The 21,511-nt window shown below is 36.8% G+C and overlaps 1 protein-coding gene across 1 annotated transcript; it reads right to left on the bottom strand.

Moving 5' to 3' along the window:
* Positions 1-3,393: 3,393 nt before the first annotated feature.
* Positions 3,394-21,297, bottom strand: LOC107823820 (protein CHROMATIN REMODELING 25). Its single transcript, XM_016650527.2, has 21 exons — positions 20,854-21,297; positions 19,711-20,091; positions 19,163-19,249; positions 18,820-19,060; positions 18,624-18,749; positions 18,476-18,532; positions 18,305-18,391; positions 17,952-18,047; positions 14,723-14,773; positions 14,056-14,130; positions 13,862-13,948; positions 12,714-12,805; positions 12,496-12,628; positions 11,535-11,654; positions 11,336-11,449; positions 11,162-11,245; positions 11,006-11,080; positions 10,878-10,936; positions 5,982-6,156; positions 5,809-5,907; positions 3,394-4,082 (listed from the first exon to the last, which is right to left on the bottom strand). The coding sequence occupies exons 1-21, from the start codon at positions 21,048-21,050 to the stop codon at positions 3,639-3,641; spliced, it is 2,880 nt and encodes a 959-aa protein (XP_016506013.1). The 5' UTR covers positions 21,051-21,297; the 3' UTR covers positions 3,394-3,638.
* Positions 21,298-21,511: the final 214 nt, after the last annotated feature.

Here is a 21,511-nt window from a genome sequence, read left to right as displayed (position 1 = left end):
TGATGCTATGGGCACCTTTGCCTAATTTGTTTGTTCGTTGCAGTATTATAATATCTACTTTTGTTGTGGGGAGGGTGGGGAAGAGATGTACTGTCAATGCTCTCCCTATTTCATTTCAAAGACTCGAATGAAAAAATACAATTCACAAACCTCAACAAGAAGTGGTGAAATCAATTACTACTGAGAGCATATCAAAAAGTCTCTTTCCGACATCCCACAACGGGAGATAACAAGAAATATTTGCAGAAGATAAGAATTGACTAATGCCAATCCTTATAGGCAATGTTCCCTGAATTGAGGCCAGAAGAATGGGCCAACCCATCAAAATGGACAAATGCAATTGAAAGCAAAAATTACACCGACGCCCTATTTGGTCGTCCTCATTTAACATATACCCACTTTTTAATATTTTTTTTAACTTATATTCACTTTTTAAACAACTTCAGGCCTTTTTTCCTCTTCTTTCTTCTTTTTCTCCTTCTTCGGGTGACAGTGATTTTATATGGTGTTTGTGAACATATTTTAAGGTAGTTTATGATATTTTACAGTGGTGAGCTGTTGTTGCGCTTTATTTTTTACTATTGCTTAGGGTTTCTTCTTCTTAATTGCAAACTGAGTTTGTTAGATTTATTGTTATTTTGACAAATTGATGATTGGGGTTTGTTCTTGATGATATTTGGATGTTATGTTTCAAATTTGAGCTCATTTAGAGTAGATTTAGGTACTAAATCGTATATTGGATTGTTAAAATTCGAAGAACAAATTTCTGTTTCTGGGCAATATGCACTTCAGGCCTATTTGGCCTTAAGTGCATGAAAACGTTGGTTGCACTTCAGACTTTTTGGCCTTAACTGCATCGAAGTGCAAATTTTCACTTCAGACTTATTGACCTTAAGTGCAGGAAAACGTTTGTTGCACTTCAGACCTTTTGACTATAAGTACATCTGAAGTGCAATTTTTCACTTCAGACTTATTGGCCTTGAGTGCATGAAGCCATTAGTTACACTGGAGGCCTATTTGGCTTTAAGTGCATTTAAAGTGTAATTTTTCACTTCAGACCTTTTGACCTTAAACCCTATTTCATTTCAAAGACTCGAATGAACAAATACAATTCACAAACCTCAACAAGAAGTGGTGAAATCAATTACTACTGAGAGCATATCAAAAAGTCTCTTTCTGACATTCCACAACAGGAGATAACAAGAAATATCTGCAGAAGATAAGAATTGACTAATGCCAATCCTTATAGGCAATGTTCCCTGAATTGAGGCCAGAAGAATGGGCCAACCCATCAAAATGGACAAATGCAATTAAAATCAAAAATTGCACGCCGCCCTATTTGGCCGTCCCCATTTAACACGTACCCACTTTTTAATATTTCTTTAATTTTTATTCACTTTTTAAATAACTTTCGGCCTTTTTCTCCTCTTTTTTCTTCTTTTCTCCTTATTTGGGTGACAGTGATTTTATATGGTGTTTGTGAACATATTTTAAGATAGCTTATGATATTTTACAGTGGTGAGCTGTTGTTGCGCTTTATTTTTTACTATTGCTTAGGGTTTCTTCTTCTTAATTGCAAACTGGGTTTGTTAGATTTATTGTTATTTTGACAAACTGATGATTGGGGTTTGTTCTTGATGATATTTGGATGTTATGTTTCAAATTTGAGCTCATTTAGAGTAGATTTAGGTATTAAATCGTATATTGGATTGTTAAAATTCGAAGAACAAATTTCTGTTTCTGGGCAATATATACTTCAGGCCTATTTGGCCTTAAGTGCATGAAAACGTTGGTTGCACTTCAGACCTTTTGGCCTTAACTGCATCGAAGTGCAAATTTTCACTTCAGACTTATTGACCTTAAGTGCAGGAAAACGTTTGTTGCACTTCAGACATTTTGGCTTTAAGTGCATCTCAAGTGCAATTTTTCACTTCAGACTTATTGGCCTTGAGTGCATGAAGTCATTGGTTACACTGGAGGCCTATTTGGCTTTAAGTGCATCTAAAGTGCAATTTTTCACTTCAGACCTTTTGGCCTTAAATGCTCTCCCTATTTCATTTCAAAGACTCGAATGAACAAATACAATTCACAAACCTCAACAAGAAGTGGTGAAATCAATTACTACTGAGAGCATATCAAAAAGTCTCTTTCCGACATCCCACAACGGGAGATAACAAGAAATATCTGCAGAAGATAAGAATTGACTAATGTCAATCCTTATAGGCAATGTTCCCTGAATTGAGGCCAGAAGAATGGGCCAACCCATCAAAATGGACAAATGCAATTAAACGCAAAAATTGCACCTACGCCCTATTTGGTCGTCCTCATTTAATATGCACCCACTTTTTAATATTTTTTTTAACTTGTATCCACTTTTTAAACAACTTCAGGCCTTTTTCTCCTCTTTTTTCTTCTTTTTCTCCTTCTTCGGGTGACAGTGATTTTATATGGTATTTGTGAATATATTTTAAGGTAGTTTATGATATTTTACAGTGGTGAGCTGTTGTTGCGCTTTATTTTTTACTATTGCTTAGGGTTTCTTCTTCTTAATTGCAAACTGGGTTTGTTAGATTTATTGTTATTTTGACAAATTGATGATTGGGGTTTGTTCTTGATGATATTTGGATGTTATATTTCAAATTTGAGCTCATTTAGAATAGATTTAGGTACTAAATCGTATATTGGATTGTTAAAATTCGAAGAACAAATTTCTGTACGTTGGTTGCACTTCAGACCTTTTGGCCTTAAGTGTATCAAAGTGCAAATTTTCACTTCAGACTTATTGACCTTAAGTGCAGGAAAATGTTTGTTTCACTTCAGACCTTTTGGCTTTAAGTGCATCTGAAGTGCAATTTTTCACTTTAGACTTATTGGCCTTGAGTGCATGAAGTCATTGATTACACTACAGGCCTATTTGGCTTTAAGAGTATCTAAAGTGTAATTTTTCACTTCAGACTTATTGGCCTTAAGTGTAGGAAAACGTTTGTTGCAATTCAAACCTTTTAGCCTTAAGTGCATCTGAAGTGCAATTTTTCACTTCAGACTTATTGGTCTTAAGTATATGAAACCATTGGTTGCAATTCAGACCTATTTGGCCTTAAATGCATCTGAACTGCAATTTTTTCACTTCAGACTAATTTATTTTTAACTTCAGACCCGATAAGTCTGAAGTTGATCATAAAGTGAATAGGCTTGCAAATGTTTTTGCAAAATGGGTATAGATTCAATTTTGACCCCAAAACTGGGTATAGATGCAAAAGCCCCCAATTAAAAACCAAATAGAAGTTCAACTTTGGTTTGTCCATTGTATATATGAAGATAAAACCTGCGTATCAAGAAGTCTCCTTCCAGCATGCCACAATGGGAGAAAATAAGAAATATCTGCAAAACATAAGAATCAACTAATGTGATTGTTCCCTAATTGAAGCCAGAAGAATGGTACATACCATCAAATGTTTTGCCATGCCTTCAGTGTAAATATTTCACCAATCAAATGCCTCCACAAGAAGCTACTTGGGTTCATTACTGAGAACCCGGTATAATTGAAACATAGGACTGGTTTGATAGCTCCGGAAATTGTTAAATTGTAGCCAGGTAACGTGAAACATTTGAAGGAAACAATGCAAAGGAACAAAAATCTAGGCAAAATCATCATCATTTATGTAATCAGGAGATAATCTCTTTCTGGGCAAATGATTCTCGGAAAAGAGTTTGTTCTTCAAGTTTATTTTAGTATCCTCTAAAGGTCTATATAGCTTGCTTCTTGGCTTTTGCAAAGGTTTGAAAAATGCAGGTAATGTACTCAGAGAAATTTCATTAGGAGTTGATGTTGATGTTGACAGCGCTTGAGCTTGCGATATCAAATTCAGTTTCTGAATTGAATTTTCCTTCTCGCTGGATTGCTTGCTTGATGACAATGTTGGTAATGATGGTGCTCGTCGTGGAGATGAAAAATTGGACTTTTTCAAAAGCTTTTCTTTGAAATGAGACAACTCTCTATTTTCCACCTCCTGTTTTGGTTTTAGTGTTGATTCAACAGGCACAAGCTTCCCATCCACTTGGCAAGAGAAAACAAAAGAAACCTGCAAATATTACAAAATGAGTATTCCAATTTCAGATAATAGAACAGTAAATAAGACCCTGAGGGACATGAAGGGTTAACTTTGTCTCCTTTTTTGGCTTCATTATGTAACATTAGTAAGTATCCTACAACGAACTTTCACATTGTTCTTAGCTTAAAACTTTGGAGTACGGAAAAGCAGGCCCCAAAAGTTTCTACTCAGTACAAGCTACAGGATCTCCTAGACATGCAATTCACAAAATTTTGTAGTAGTAGAATTCCTAGAAACGTGTAGTTCATGTTGTAAATTGGACCGTAATAACTGTATCAGTAGTGCAAGACCATATGATATAATGAGTTTTGCGAGACATTTAAAATTATTTGAAGCTAAAACTATACTTTAAACCATAAATTAATCAGAAATATATATTTTAATACACACACACAGACTAGAATTTATTGAAATATTGTACATATGTAAGTAGTCCCCTCCAAGATGTTCCAACAGGTTTATCAAATAAGCCCACCAGAATTCAACAGAAGGAAATAATATTTGATATAGGGTTCTGCAGAGAGACTAGAATTTAAAATGTTACTTTTAATCCTAAACCCTGTACATCGACTTAATTTTGGTTCCAAAGTTTAAGCAACTTGCAAAATTTTCAAGCGGTACTTTTACAGTTTTGTTTGGTATTCATCCATAAACCAATACTAAATCTGCCCATACTCCATTGGTCATAATAATCTATCTCAACATTTATTGGAGTATGCCACGTGAGTAGATTTTTGAAGATCTTTTAGTACATTAAATAGAACACAAAAGTTTGACTCTCTATTCATTCCTTTTTTATTTCATTTACTTTATTGTTGCCAAGAACTTATTAAAGGTAAGTTCTACAAAGTGGTGGTTAGACCGTTTATGTTGTATGGGGCACAGTGTTGGCCAGTCAAGAACTCCCATGTCCAGAAGTTAAAAGTTGCTGAAATGAGGATGTTGAGATGGATGTGCGGGCACACCAAGTTACATAAGATTAGGAATGAAGTCATTCAGGATAAGGTGGGAGTTGCTCCTGTGGAGGATAAGATGCGGGAGGCGAGGCTGAGGTGGTTCGGGCATGTTAACAGGAGAAGTATAGATGCCCCAGTTAGGAGCTGTGAGAGGTTGGCCTTGGTGGGTATGAGGAGGGGTAGAGGTAAGCCAAAGAAGTATTGGGAAAAGGTGATTAGGCAGTACACGACGCAGTTGGAGCTTACTGAGGACATGACCCCTTGATAGGAGGGTGTGGAGATCGAGGATTAAAATAGAAGATTAGTAGTTAGTCAAGCGTGTCTCTTCTTCTTTCTTAGTCCAGTAGCATTAGTGTTTGTATGGTTTCGTTTTATTCTTAGATTGATATTGCTACTCATTGTTTGATTACTATCTTTGCGTCAACGTTCTTGATATTTTGTGTTCGTTTTATTCTCAGATTGCTATTACTAACTATTGTTTGATTGCTTTCTTTGCCTCAGTTTTCTTATTATCTTGAGTTGTTCCTACTTGTCGTTGTGCTCCTTCTCTTCTTTTCTTCAGCCGAGGGTCTATTGGAAACAAGCCTCTCTGCCTTTCCACGGTAGAGGTAAGGCTGCGTACATCCCACCCTCCCCAAACCCCACTTGTGGGAATACACTGGGGTTTGTTGTTATAGGGCGTGGGAGGAGAGGAGGTTGTGTTCTGAGCTCAATGTAATAGCAATTTGACCTCTGCTTACCTCGTCTCCTGCTGCAGACTGGAAAATTACATCTGGCACGGATTTTGGGGAAAAATGATGACCCCAACTGGCTAAGTCCTCTTCCTTTGGAGCTCCAATCTGGAAAAGGATGTTTGTTAGCATGAAAACCAAATTACAGAACTGAAACTTGGGCTACAGAAATATAAACCAACCTGTTTCTCCGAGCTTCGTAATGCATGAAGACAACCAGCTACACCTGCAAATCCCCCAATATCCTCTTGGTCGGGCTGAAGACCCTGAGTGTTGAAATCAGCTATTGGGTTGTCATCTGGCATCACTGCATCTGGTTGGCAGCGGTTGCAGCTCATTTTTTCATGAATCTCAGACCTGTATTGACACTTGCAGTTGAAATAAATATGAAAGACAATATGCATTTTGGTTATACGAGATATGAAGTTATAGAAGAGCGTGAAGATGAGATTACACTCGGTCATAATAAAATGTCTGAACCTACTTAAATAATCATCGCTCCAACATGAAGGAACATGAGAACAGTGTTTTCAAGAGCGAGAAGCGCAAAAAAGCGACAAGGGCTCGCCTCGCTTCAAAAGCGAAGCGCAAAGCGAAGCGCACGCTTTATTAAAGTGAAGCGCAATTCTTAAAAAATATAATGTAAACCTTGCAAAGACACAATATAAAATTATAAATAATCAAAAAGTTCAAATTGTCAAAATCAAAGCTACTAAATTACTAGAATCAACCTCTTATTCTTCTACTCTTCTTGTTCTTCTTCAAGATTGTCAAAATCTTGAATTCCTCTATTATCTTCATATTGCTCGTCATCTTCCTCCTCCCCCTCCTCTTCCTCTTCATGATCACTTTCATCTTCATCAATTAGGGATAGGGATCGACTTGTGGTAGCCACACTTTTTCCCTTCCTAATCGAGCTTGAACTTGAAGTATTCCCCCTTAAACCATAAGGATTCTCCCCAACTCCACTAGCAACCGCAACATCACCCCAAGTGAAATTAGAATCGCCTTCAAATACTTCTTCATCTTCACAATTTTCGGGGACTCCGGTTAGCCACTCATTAGCCTCATCAATATTGTCCAAAAGAATTGGATCAATTAGATTGCGGTGGTTGTAGCGACGCCTCAATGCTCTATTGTATTTTATGAACACTAGATTATGGAGGCGCTTCAAGGTTAGTCGATTCCTCTTCTTTGTATGAATCTGCAAACAAGATGTGTCAACTAATTAGTAGGAGTTGGGACAATTGAGATATAATTTACTTTATCTCAAAACACGAAATAATTCTTTTTATTTCTCACGTGTTCAAAAACGCTCCAGTTCCTTTCACATCCGGATGAGCTACAAGTTAAACTTAGAACTCTGATGGCGAAAGTCTGTAAATTCGGAGTCTCTACACCATATTGGTCCCACCACTCAACTATAGAAGTGAAAAAAAAATTCAAGAGTTAATAAGTATAAAAAATACATTAAAGTTAGAGCTATAAAATATAGAAGCACTTGGTCACCTGGCGATTTCGTCTTTCTTTGTTTAATAGCAAGTTGGAGCTTAAAAAGTCCCTCAGCTGCCTTGTAAATAGCAAGCTGATCTACTATCTTTTCTTGCATGTCTTCATCTGGGGTCAACTTGATAACAACCTCATGGAATCCTGTCCACACTTCTCTAGCCAATGAATTATTCTCATGCTGATCATAAAAGAGTGACGGGTTCAGAATAAGTCCAGCTGCATGCAAAGGTCTATGAAGTTGCTCACTCCATCTTGCATCAATGATCTGAAAGACCTTTGCATATTTCTGCTCATCAGTGAATGATGCTTGAATAGCCTCCTTGGCCCTATCCATAGCTTCATAGAGGTAGCCCATTCGTGGTTTTTGCTCCCCATCCACCAAACGGAGTACTTTAACCAAAGGGCCACCAATTTTAAGAGCATGAAGGACATTATTCCAAAAAGAATAAGAAAGAATAATGCGTGCAACATCTTTCCCTGCACTTTCCTTTGCAAATTTACTCTTGCTCCATTCCTCTGAAGTGAACAACTTTCTCAAATTGGATTTTTGCAAGTGGATACTATGTAAAGTCAAGAAAGCAGTGGCGAACCTTGTCTTGCCCGGTTTCACCAAATTTTTTTGTCCGGTGAATCTTCTCATCATATTCAATAACAAGGGCCGCTGAGAAATATAAGAATGTACCCTAACGCCCTGGCCAAAAACTGTAGAGAAGGGTTTTTCCTTGAAAATGTCCCCGAAGATTAAGTTGATACAATGAGCCGCACATGGAGTCCAATAGACATTCTTGTACGCTCCTTCCACCATGCCACCCGCTTTCACATTTTCACTCGCATTATCAGTGACCACTTGAACAACTTTGCTTGGGCCAATCTTTTCAATGGTGTTCTGAAATAAGGTGAACATTTTGATGTGGTCAGTGGATGAGTCGCTAGCATCAATGGACTCAAGAAACAAACTTCCCTTGGGAGAATTCACCAACACGTTAATAATCATTTTCCCAGTTCTTGCCGTCCACTTATCCATCATAATGGAGCAGCCATACTTGTTCCACGCAACTTTATGTTCCTCCACAATTTTATTAGTCTCCTCCACTTCCTTATTTAGATAAGGACCTCTGATTTCATGATAAGTGGGAGGCTTCATTCCAGGTCCGTATTGACCAACGGCCTCAATAAAGTCTCCAAAAGTGTCAGTATAGTTGACACAATTGAAGGGGAGCCCAGCATCATAGACCCATCGTGCAAAAGCTCTAACTGCACGATCCCTCAAAATGTCCTTAGCAATTTTTTGTACATCTTTTCCACCGCTCTTTCCTTCCGGCTTCTTTGGGAAATAGCAATCTATAGGACCTTTAGTCCTACTCGTACCCGTCGATCCATGGCTTGAAGAGATTGCATCTCTTCCCCGTTTTGTTGGAAGTGACAATTCTTCAATATCAACATCACCATCATCATCAAGATTGGTCACCAATGGTTGATGACTCATTGGATTTTTTTGCTCCTTCTTCTTCTCAACAAAATTCTTTATTTCATCCCTCACCTCCGGTGGACATTTCGGACAACTTGTGACGTTTCTATCGCCACCAATAAGATGGAATTTAAAGCGATAAATTCCACCCGTTGTAATCTTGTTACAAAACTTGCATACAATATTTGTATTCTTCTCATTAACTCTATCGCCATATCGCCAAGCCGGGTCTTTATCTTTCGATCTTTGAGACATTTTGAAATCCCTATTAAGATATAAGAAAATACATAATCAAATAAACTGAAAATACGTATAATATATATAATAATTAATTTTATAAACCGAAATACACATTAAAAAAATCAAATAAACTAAAATATAACATACATAATTTTCTAAAATGAAATACATATAAAATTAATCAAATAAACTGAAAACATAACATATATATAATAATTAATTTTATATACTGAAAAATACATTAAGAAAATCAAATAAACTGAAAAATATAACATATATAAATAATAATTAATTTTATATACTGAAATATACATTAAAAAAATCAAATAAACTAAAATATAACATATATATATATATAATAATTAATTTATCAAATAAACTAAAATATAACATATATATATATATATAATAATTAATTTTCTAAAGTGAAATACATATAAAATTAATCAAATAAACTGAAAAATATAACATATATAAATAATAATTAACTTTATATACTGAAATATACATTAAAAAATCAAATAAACTAAAATATAACATATATATAATAATTAATTTTCTAAAATGAAATACATATAAAATTAATCAAATAAACTGAAAAATATAACATATATAAATAATAATTAATTTTATATGCTGAAATATACATTAAAAAAATCAAATAAACTGAAAAATATAACATATACTAAAATACATATTAAAAGTAATAAATAAGAAGAATAAAAGGGGGAAAAAACAAAATGGGTTAGAGATAAAGGGAAGAAGAAGTCGCTGAAGTCTGAACAGTGCAAACTGGAGTACTGGACTGTCAGAGTCTCAGAGATAAACGAAAAAGAAGAAGGAAGAAAGAAGGAAAAAGAAAGAAAAAAAACAGATTCTGACGGGACCAAGAAGAAGAAAGAAAGAAGAAAGAAAAAAAAGAGAAGAAGAAAGGAGAAGAAGAAAATTACCTGGACTGGTCAGAAATGTTGATGAAGAACCCTAGGCTTTGGTCGACCTTGATCGTAGAAGAGAGAAGAAGAAATGACCAATTTTTCAATTTAGGGTCTGTTTTGTATAAAAAAAACAGACCCAAAGTTTTTTTCTTTTAAAAAAGGGCCCTCTTTTTAAAAAAACAGACTCAATGTCGCTTTTTTAACAGAAGCGATCGCTTCGTCGCTTTGCTCGCTTCGTCGCTTCGTCGCTTCCTCCGTTGAAGCGTGCGCTTCCCTAGGTCGAGTCGCCTCAGGCAGCTAGAAGCGACACTGAGTCGCGTCGCGTCGCTTCGCGCTTAAAGCGACGAAGCGATCGCTTTTCTAAACACTGCATGAGAACTACACAATGTTGAGCTGCCATAAGTAATTTCTTCTATAAAGTTAACCCCGCCGATATAGCAGACAATCTTTCTTCTTATCCAAAGGAAACAGATCAGAGAAAAAGTAGAATTCTTAACCATACTTCAATGTGTTCAGATGTTTTTTCCTCATTTGAAGATGCAGAACAGGAAATCGGGTGATAGTGTGTAATTCTCAGAGACAGATCCTGCATATAAGCAGTAGTTGCACATACCGCCGCAAACTCAAACTAAATGTATGTATACAGAATATTTGGAAAATAATTATGATGTGTATACATACACACACACACACACACGTGCGAAGAGTTGTACCCACTGCCTTTAAATCCTCGATCTACCTTTGAATCCCATTACATACGCCTTTTGGTATGTCTCAGATGCTAAAGCAGAAGAGGGAGGGGGTTGGAGTCCTCTTCACTTCCACGCTATGGAATGCCCAACTTCACCGTAATAACTGATAAAAAATACTTGAGCCGTGTAGGTATTGGAGACTTCTAATGCACTAGCTAATGCAAAGGAACATACCTCACACTATCATGAAATGTGAACAGGTCCCGCAGGTCTTCTGCCGAGAGAAAGTTTCCCTGCAATCACGTATTGGTACCACATTTCAGCAGAACAGTAAGAAAAGATAAGAGACTCCAAAACAGTACCTGGATATCAGAATCTATTTGTTCCTGCTGAATAACTTTCTGAAGACCCTCCTTTGACATCTGACGTTGGTAGACCTGCAAATAAATATAATGCTTCTTCAATGGAGAAGGAGAGCAAATAGGAACTTGTTAAGCAAATGCTTCTAACAATCAAACCTTTTCTTCAATAGTTCCAGTACTCAAAAACCTATAGATGTAGACCCTCTTCTTTTGTCCATCTCTCCAGATTCTTGCAGCAGCCTGTGGAAGAGTTGGAAAATCTGGAAATTATGTACCTGATGTGCAATATATTCTGGCATCATTTGGTAATTCTCAGGAAAAAGCTTTCACCTGTTTGTCATTGGCTGGATTCCAGTCAGGATCAAACAAAACCAGACGGTTCCCACCGATCAAATTAAGACCACAACCTCCAGCCTTGCTGCTCAACAGAAATGCAAACTCATCCTAAAATATGCACTAAATAAGTCTTGCTAATGCCAAATCTGTGAAAGCATAAAAAAAATTAAAGTGTAACAACATCCCCGTGTACCTTTGTTGGATCATTGAAACGATTAACTAGCTTCTGTCTTTTACTAATTGATGTAGTTCCATCAAGTCTTAAGAAGGGATATCTCCTTTCACGGCATAATTGAGAGAAAAGGTCCAGCGTCTGATTATTCACAACGTACACAGTTAGGACAGACGCAAAAGAAAGAAGAGAAAAGTAAAGTGAGATTTCAGTTACTGACTTATACATTAGAAAAGTTGATTATAGGTAAACAAATAAATAATGATATATAGCAGTGTTCGAATCTTGAAAGCAGGCTGTTAACCTTTGCTATCTTATGAAACAGATGTTATAGTCATCAAAATAGTCTGATTGTCTGACTGATGCTAAAGTTTTACCAGCAGAAATTAAACCGAGTAACTAAAGGAGCTAGAGACTAGATAGATAATACAGCCACTTGATCCGATTACAATTATGGAAATCAGATTAGTAATACCGAGAAAAACATTCGGTATTTAGGAGATGAAGATCATTGTGGCATGTACCTCACTTTTAGAAAACATATGAGTACTCGACCAAGAGTTAGAAAGGGAAGAACAAAGTTAGCAAATCTGCAAAAGGAAGTGCAATTCCTAGGATTGACTAAATATGGAAATTATACCAGACTGAGGTAATGACAACAAAAGCACCGTCAATAACTATCTTCCCTTTCTTTTCTAACATTATCCTGACAGAGCCCATCAAAAAATACAAATGCTTTTAGACAGTATAAAAAATGACTTGGTGATCTTAACAGGCCCATTAATTAATGAAAACACTAGTGGCGAGTACATTAAGCCACCCAAAAGCCCTCCCAGAACATTAATTCATAATTGTGATCAGAAGCTGAAATTAAAGCCAGAGCAAACTAAACATTCATTCAAATCGAAGAAAACTAACACATGTAACAGAAAAACTTGTATTTCACACGTCTGATTCTGTTAATAGAGTTGCTCCTCGATACCTGTGTGTAGTTGGAAACCAAAACAATCCTATCATCAGTTTTCTGACGAAGTTGAGCCAGTAGCCGGGCTACGACATGCATTTTCCCTGACAGTTCAACCCACAACCCAGATCCGCCAGTCCATGAGCCACACCTAGCAGATTATTTGTAAGATTCCTTTATTTGGGAAAAAAGCTGAAGATCGATTTTCAGAGAGACAGTGGGCTAAAACAGCTTACCTTCCAGAAAACATTTCTGGAGGGAAAAAGCGGATGCAGTCCTCAAATCCTGATGTCCCTGGACTTCCACTTCGTATTGTGTCGTATATCAGCTTCAAATATTTGACATTAGTAAGCAACTGTTTTGTTACTTGCAAAACTGACTAAACTCAAAAGGATAATATCATGGTTTGGACTTTGTTGGAGTAGGAACTTTTGGCATTTTAATGTGGTATGAAAGTAATAAGGAAAAGCAGTAACAAGTTAACACAAGGGGGACAGGACCCCAGGGCTTAGGTCCCGTGTTAAAGAACCAACACGTGATGTGGGTGTTAGGTGCACGTTACAGGTTCAAACCCTGCGGTAGACAAAGTGTGGTGTTTAAGTTGGAAGGAGGGTCAATTGGCAAACCCATACTCCCCGGAGTTTCTAACCTGTGCGCTGCTGGAGTCAGGCAAGAAACCCACAGGAAATTTCTTCGATATCAAAAAGAAAAGGTCAACAAGAAGAATTATCCTAAAGTTTTGCTCTCCCAAATTTAAATTCTCAGGAATATTCATTTATAGAAGTTACTACAGGCACTGACCATCAACTTAACAAATTCAAAAGGGATAATATCATGGTTTTCGCTATGTTGGATTAGAAATTTCTTACCTCCTATTTGGGATTACATTCTGCTATGAAAGTAATAAGGATTTGAGAAAAAGAAGTAACAAGGTAAAGCAAGGACAATTCAAGAGGTTTATCTTTCCATAATTTTCAATTATAAAGAATTAGTCCTCTATGGAAGTGCCTATAAGTTACCACCATTAACTTCACCACTATCTTGCAATGGAAGTGCAAAATATTCTAACACCTACTTTTGTCATAAAGCATTAGTTTCAGGTACATGTTCAAGGTATCAACATGAAGCAATAGTTTCAGGTACATTTCGAGGCATCAACATTAAAGCAATGGTTTCAGGTACATTTTATAAGTATCAGTTGCTCTTCTTTAATCTGTTTGTCTTCCTCTAATAGTGTACACACACACAAAAAAAATGGAAAACCTTGTAGCGTTGCTGGTATCTTAAAAGAAGACCCAATGCCAGTATACTTTTTTTAGACAATAAGCAGTATAGTTGTTACAAATGAATAGACTTGAGAAACTATGAGCCAATGATAGCTCACCTTCGGATGATTGCAAAGCTTCTTCAGAGCTGTTATATAAGCTAAGATTTTTGATTGCTTTGCTTCTTCAGTGATAGCTCGTTTCACCTGTACTTGGTAGTGGTAGAACAAAAACAAACTAAATTATCCTAGAGAAGAGCTAAATGATATAAATACTCCACATGAGAAAAAGCTACAACAAATAAGAATTGTACATTTTTCGAATGTATAAAATGATTGTATAGATCTGATTGGAGAGGTGTCAACTTGCAACAAACAACTTCGATTATCTGCAGAGTAAAAGAGTGATTTCACTTAGAACCTTCAGAAGATCAAAATACTACCAACATATAATTACTATCTAGATAAATGAGAAGACATTCTTTTTTCTGAACAGTATAAATGAGTAAAGATTTTTTGAGGTAAAACTTTTGATTTCTTTTTTACTTGCATTGCTTTAACACCTAAATGACATTCTTTTCATTTAGTTTTTTTTCTTTTTTGTAGTATTGAGTTAACTGTTCTGCTGCACCATCGTAAGGAAGAGAACACAGTCAAAAGCCGTATTAAACTCCAAAAAGTCACTTAATAATTCGAGTATAATAAAGTTATTACTACTCTACTTGGTCCGAATTTTGTTAGTCAAACATACAGGAGACGAAAGGAGTTTGCCCTAGATGCCAAAATCACAACTTGGCAGTTTATCATGTAATTAGTACCTCAAACAACAGTCTACACAAAATAACAGATCCTATAGAGTAGCAAAAAGTGCAGTAGATAAAGTCATTGTGCTTCTTCTAATGTCGAATCTTCTTAGCACATTCAACACTTCTTCATAATACACTCTGTTACATTATCTAATGAGTTAAAGATAAGGCATACCTTTGGTGGTAGGTGGTTTGACAATAACGCATTTGTCCTCCTCAAAATAAACTGACATTAGGAACAAAAAAGGCTGTTAGTAATATGCAGGAAAACACTTCAAATCATCACATGCGAGGGAAAATACTTCAAATGAGAACACTTCAACGCACTTCAGAATACTAGAAGGCTTCAGAATGAACTCACAAGTCAACAACGGACTAAGGTGGGGCAACTCCAGTAAAGGTTCATATTCAGTGAAGGTAGGGTACAACAAATTGTGTGCACCTAATGAAGTGATTGAACATTGGCCCTGGAAGCTGATATGGAAGTCAAAACTCCCTACAAGAGTCATGTGCTTTACATGGACAGCCCTCAAAGATGCTATCCGATCCAAGACAATCCATGTAGAAGGAACTTTGTTAGCACCCTTTTAGTCTACCAAACATTTACACATGGAAAGTTTCAGAAGATCAGGAAGTAGATGAGTTCAGCAACTTCAGGCATCTGTTTATATTCATATATGTCCTATAGCAGTAATTAGTAGGCAGCAGTTATTAGTAGTAGGCCACTTTCTCATTCCAGTTGTGTTAGGAAGTTATTTCCCAATTGTATGTGGGTGGTTAATCCATCAGTGTTTGTATTTAAAGTTATTTGAATTCAGTCAAAGGTAGGAAGAAATTATTCCAGTTTTTGGGTATTTTAACTCAAGAGATTGCGGGTTCTCTCTTAACGAACCAGCACCATAGGTCGCAAAAAGAAAATCTCTTCCCAAACTCCTAATTTACTCCATATTAAGTCTGATCTGATCTTAGGGTCGTCCCATAACTAGATCCGTAACAGGGGACTGTAACAACTTGGTATCAACGACGGGAGTTATGAGAGACCAAATCCAACAACAACTGGTACTATGAACTTGTTCCAAGAAGAACGTGCACCCAATTTAGCCGGACAGGAAGCCATAAATGCTCGCTTGGATGCAATCACAAAGGATTTAGCAAATTCGAAGGCCGATTCTGAATCAACTGAAAGTACCAGTCATAATCGAGGTTGGAAGGGTAAAGCTGAAGTGGCAGAAAGGTCAGGATCAGAAACTAGAGGAAGTTCCAGCATTCCTAGATATACAAAGTTGGATTTCCCACGTATTAGTGGCCAAGAGGACCCCTTTGGGATGGTTGACAGGTGCGAACACTTCTTTCGACACCAGCAAACTGCAGAAGAAGAAAAGGTTGGACTTGCTTCTTTTCATTTGGAGGGGAATGTACAACTCTGGTTCCTTCAACTAGAGACAAATATGCCTCAACCGTCTTGGGATGAATTCAAACGTTAATATAACCTTTGTTTTGGGCCACCAATCAGAAGTTAGAAGTTGGGAGAATTGGCCAAGTTGTGCCAGGTCGGGTCTGTGGCAGATTACGAGGAAAAGTTTGAGCAATTGATTTCGTAGGCCAATACCCTCACACAGATGCAAAAAATTGAACTTTATATCAATGGTCTTGCTGACTATATAGAAACTGAAGTGGAGTTGCATAATCCTCCAGATTTGGCTACGGTAATGAGTATGTCCCGGCTTTATGAACGCAAGGGATAACCCCTTCATTCGGAATTATCAGATGTCTGTAGATCAAAGACAGTAGATTTCTCACCTCAACAACACACCAGATTTGTAAAGAAATTGACCAGATCTAAGATGGAGGAAAGATGCCTTAAGGGACTTTGTTTTAATAGTTATGACCCATTCACCCGGGGCCATCAATGCAAGAAATTATTCTGGATTGAATCTGTAGAGGAAGAGGAGAAAGAATCTGACGCACAAGAGTCAAATCCTTGCACTGATTTGTCTACCAACAACACTTCCCACATTTCTCGCTTGAGGACAAGCGCGATTTGAAGAAGGGGAGTAATGTTAGCACCCCTTTAGTCTACCAAACATTTACACATTGAATGTTTCAGAAGATCAGGAAGTAGATGAGTTCAGCAACTTCATGCATCTGTTAGTTATGTTCATATATTTCCTGTAGCAATTATTAGTAGTAGCGGTTATCACTGGTAAGCCACTTTCTCATTCCAGTTGTGTTAGGAAGTTATTTCACAATTTTTAGGTGGGTGGTTAATCCATCAGTGTTTTTATTTAAAGTTATTTGAATTCAGTGAAAGGTAGATAGAAATTTATTCCAGTCTTGGAGTACTTTAACTCAAGAGTTGCAGGTTCTTTCTTAACGAACCAGCGCCATAGGTCGCAAAAAGAAAACATCTTCCCAAACTCCTAATTTACTCCATATTAACTATGATTTGGTCTGCATCGTCCCATAACTAGATAGCAGGGGACCGTAACAAACTTCCAGCTGGTGAATAGATGTTATATTTGCCAAGACAGCTCAGAATCAGTCAACCACCTATTTTTGCATTGTACTGCTGATCTATGGCACATGTTCCTATCAGTTTTTGGCATTAGCTGAACAATTCCATAGAATATAAAGGAAAAAGTTGAAAGTTGGAGCATTTGGAAAATTGACAGAACCATCAAGAAGATCTGGCATATGACCCCAACATGTATTTTTTGGTGTATCTGGACACAAAGAAATCACAGATGCTTTGATGATGTCATTTCAACTCCTAACTGTTCCTTCAAATCTAGGTGGATGATGAATCTTTTCAGTTGGAGCAACTTAACCCCTGTAAATGATGGTATCCCCCTTCTAGATTTCATTAGTTCTCTTACTTTGGCATACAAACCAACTTTCTGGTCTTGGTTAACTCCCTGTTCTAGATATATGAATTCTTGTAATAGGAGCTAACCAAACTTCTTTTGTACTCTTTTGCCTCTTCTTGATTCCAGTGATATAACACCTTACTTCATCAGAAAAAAAATCAGTACAATGTGAGCATTTACCAGATTTTAGGTCCCTAACATGTTGCTTTAGTCAAGAGACAGGCATCTAATTCTGCAAGGAGTGGATTTCCTAGTCAAATCCAATTTGCACTAACTTTTACTAATTAATTTCTGTCATGTCTGATTATATTTCATTTCTTGAATATTTTCGATTTCCCGAATTTAATGATTTAACCTTTTGCTTCCTAAAGGAAAACAAAAAGATTATGGACTGGTTTCAAGCCTTCTAAGTCCATAGAGTGATATTTCCATCATATATCTATCTTTTCTACACTGGATTTTTGGGTGTAGAATTGCTAAGCAGCAAATAAACTAGTCGAAATTCTGACACCGCATGCTTTTCAGTGAAAAACTTGCCTGATTAACTTTGGAACTCAGTTCAGCAGAGCGGTCAGATCCTAATTTCTTCTCTTCCTCGACAGCAGTGGGTTCCCTACCACAAATTATTGGTGCCTACAAACAGTTGGATAAAAAACACAATTAGATTAAATACTTATATACTGAAAGAAAGAGTAACAACCAATATATTTCTCCTTACCCCGAAAAATATATTTGTCCTTACCCAGAGAATAAAAGATAAGATGGAGTGTGCATTCACTGCTGATATGATAAAAAGCTTATGTTGTTCCTTAACCCCACAAAGTTGTGGGAAAAGAATAAGGACACTAGAATTCACGTTAACTTTCAGTGTATTCAAGTAGTAAGGTCACCTCGTAATAACGCCGAAAGTGTGCAGCATCGCCCAAGATACCAGGATTGGTGAAATTAACCATAGCATAAAACTCTTCTAGATCATTCTGGAAGAAAGAAAAATGCATCAAACAGCAAAACCAGATTATGTTAATAACAGATATTAAAGGAAAAGTCTGATAGGATCTCACTTGCATTGGTGTCCCTGATAGCAGAACCCGGCGCTTGCAAGCTAAAGCAGCCAACGCCTAATCACAAGTTTTTAATCAGGCTTAACAAAGATTCTAATTCATCCACAAAAGGAAATCTAGGTCATCAGAATAAGTAAACATGTCTTACTCGATTAGTCAGCGTTTGATCATTTTTCAGTCTGTGAGCCTCATCACATATGAGAAGGTCACATGATCCAGAATTACTAAATTTTGAAGAATGCATTCGAAATGTCTCGTAGGAAACAATTAAGACCTGCGAGAACATTATATGAATTGCTAACCCTTAGCCATAACTGCAAATTGGATAGGTCAGAAAAATTTACCTGTAAATTACTAAGTGAATTAATAAAACTTTCTATGCCAGACACAACATCATCTCTGGTGCTTTCACATAAAGCAACAAGCTTAACTCTTTCTCCAACCCACTTATTGATTTCGGCCTCCCAATTACTAACGAGACTGGTAGGGGTCACAACTATTGCCTTCCTGACCATTGGTTTTCCATCAAATCCCTGGCGAAGAAGAGTGTAAAGTAGAGTGATTGATTGCAGAGTCTTCCCTAAACTGCACAAAAACAATAAGAGCAGCCAATAAGCCAAAACAAAATACCTAATCCCGCTCAACTTAGAGGCACGAAGTCTGGGAGAATAATCAGAAACACTTTACCCCATATCATCAGCTAAAATGCACCCATTAATGTTGAAGGTACTAAGTGCACCCGAGACACAATCAAACATGAACTGGACCCCTTCCCTGCAAGTAAAATCAAGTATAGTCTTTAAATGACTTAGATGCTGCATGCATGCTAAAAAAAGTCAAATTTAAGAGTTTCTCGGTGCTGCTTAGGGCGTTTGAAATTCATTTAAAAGAAGACTGAATACTACAATGGTGTTAAGATTAAGTAGAAGGTTGAAGTTCAGCAAATAATATAAATGTTCTTTTTGGAGTTATGACGAGGAGCGAAAAATTTATCAACTTACTGATGCATATCATCAGCTTAATGTTGCAAATTCCATATGAATATCATGAACTAAAATGGTACAAAGTAACCTAATCAGACAATATGAGGAATCTTTTGAGGGCATCATACTAAGATACATTTAAGTCCATAGCTTCCAATTCTAACATTGCCCTTTCATTCATGCACTTAATTCAACATTGCACCATTAAATATCACATGCAAATAATCAGATACACCCTATATCATGAAGTACCTTTGATGAGGACGAAGGAACTTAACAAGCAATGGATCCACAATTATAGGTACTAAATTACAGCCTTCCTCCACAATTTCTTCAGGCTGCCACAACACCAAAGCTTCAACACCAGGTGGCAGTTCTACATTTTCTTCCACCGCATCTATCTCAGCAGCTTCTGGAGCGTGCAGCCTGTTTGTAATTGCAAGCAACACTGGCCTTGTTGACCCCCATGGCACAAACCTTTTACGAGCACAAAGACGACGGGCTAGATGCTCATTGGTACTACTGTAACCATTGGAGCTTGGAGGTTTGAATGGCTTTCGGAGATTGGCTGCTGCATCTGTCACTGAATAGACTCGTGGAAGTAGGGATTGTCTTTTCACAATAAGATTACCCCTGATTTCATCACAATCAGGATATCTTAGATCCATGTTATAAGATTCCTAAATAGTTTCCCTTCAGCATTAGTGATCTATCAGAATTCAAAAAGTATTAATTCATTTTGCACAAAAAGTGAAATGTGCATTCCAATAACTCTGCAGGAAAGACTTGGATCAGAACATTGGTACAAACTTCAAATTGTATAGAGCTGCTGTTAGAGTTCCCCCTAATTTGCCTAAAAGACAAATTTATTTAGTAATTCCTCCGTCCCAATTTATAAGATAGTGTTTGATCGAGTTTAAGAAAGACAAAGACTTTTGAAATTTTGTGGTTGGAAACAAGCCATAAATACTTGTGTGGCTAAAAATCATCTAATTGCGGAAAAAATAGGAAGTTTAATGCTAAATTATTTCTAAATATAGAAACGTATCATTTTTTGGGACAGACTAAAAAGAAAATATCATCACATAAATTGGGATAGAGGGAGCACTTGGCCAAACTCAGCAGAAGGGAAATAGAAGATTCATATAACCGCCCCTAACTAGTTTGGGATTTAGGCATAGTTAATCCATATTTAACTGCTACTCTCAGAACTCTTTGCTGACATGAGCCAGTGCGATTGACAAAACAAACAGCTTCTGTCACAATAACATATGAATAACTGCGAAACCCTAGTTTAACCAAAGGTCTCCACCGTCCTCAAAGAGCAGTTTTATCCACCTACTACTTATATGCTAGGTCTTTGCAAGCAAAGAATAAATGAATAATTGACTCTACCTCACAAGAGCATCAACATTTTGCGATTTTCGATCTTCATCAGGCGAACTGGTACCCGCGTGAGATTCTACATTCTGGTCATCATCGCCGCTATTAGATTCGAAATCGATGTCATCATCGGGCTCGCAAAGGAATTCGTCGCTCGAATCATCACGTTCTGACGACGAAAGAACCTCCTCCTCCTCCTCGGCCTCCATTACTCGTCTTTACTCTTTCAGAAGCTGATCTCTGCTTAAGGCATTTGAATCTTTCGATTTTGGCGGTAGGTCGAAGAGATTGGGAGAGAAACGTACCTAAGAAGTTTCCAGTAATTGCAAACTTGAATCCGAATTTGGGGCATTAAAATAGGGCAAAAAACATAAATAGACAAAATTTAAGAAAAATTTTCACAAACGTGCAGGTATTTTACATAATTATATTCCTAGCAGAAACCTTTAAACCCGTACCTACAATCACGCATCTAAACTGTTCATTTCCTTAAATATAAAATCAAAGGGTTTCAGTTCCCATCTAATAATAAAATTATCATTAATTATTATTTTATTGGTACTTTCTCTCTATTTCAATTATGGTAACATTTTATTTGGTGGTATAACTATATTTTATTGATAAATATGAATGCTTGTATAAATAGTGCATGCTTGGATGAATAAGTGAT

This window comes from Nicotiana tabacum, chromosome 4 (genome assembly GCF_000715075.1).
Source record: "Nicotiana tabacum cultivar K326 chromosome 4, ASM71507v2, whole genome shotgun sequence".
NCBI classification, from domain to species: Eukaryota; Viridiplantae; Streptophyta; class Magnoliopsida; order Solanales; family Solanaceae; genus Nicotiana; species Nicotiana tabacum.
Note: the sequence above shows the minus strand (reverse complement) of the source record. Positions and strands in the feature narration are given on the sequence as shown.

What these genes read in the sequence shown, in the direction of transcription:
- LOC107823820 (XM_016650527.2), bottom strand. Translation starts at nt 21,050, where the DNA reads ATGGAGGCCGAGGAGGAGGAGGAGGTTCTTTCGTCGTCAGAACGTGAT. An exon ending in ATCAAACGCTGACTAATCGA is followed by an intron (nt 18,533 to 18,623) that starts GTAAGACATGTT and finishes ACTTGTGATTAG; the next exon opens with GCGTTGGCTGCTTTAGCTTG. An exon ending in TGAGTTCCAAAGTTAATCAG is followed by an intron (nt 14,774 to 17,951) that starts GCAAGTTTTTCA and finishes TCCTAATGTCAG; the next exon opens with TTTATTTTGAGGAGGACAAA.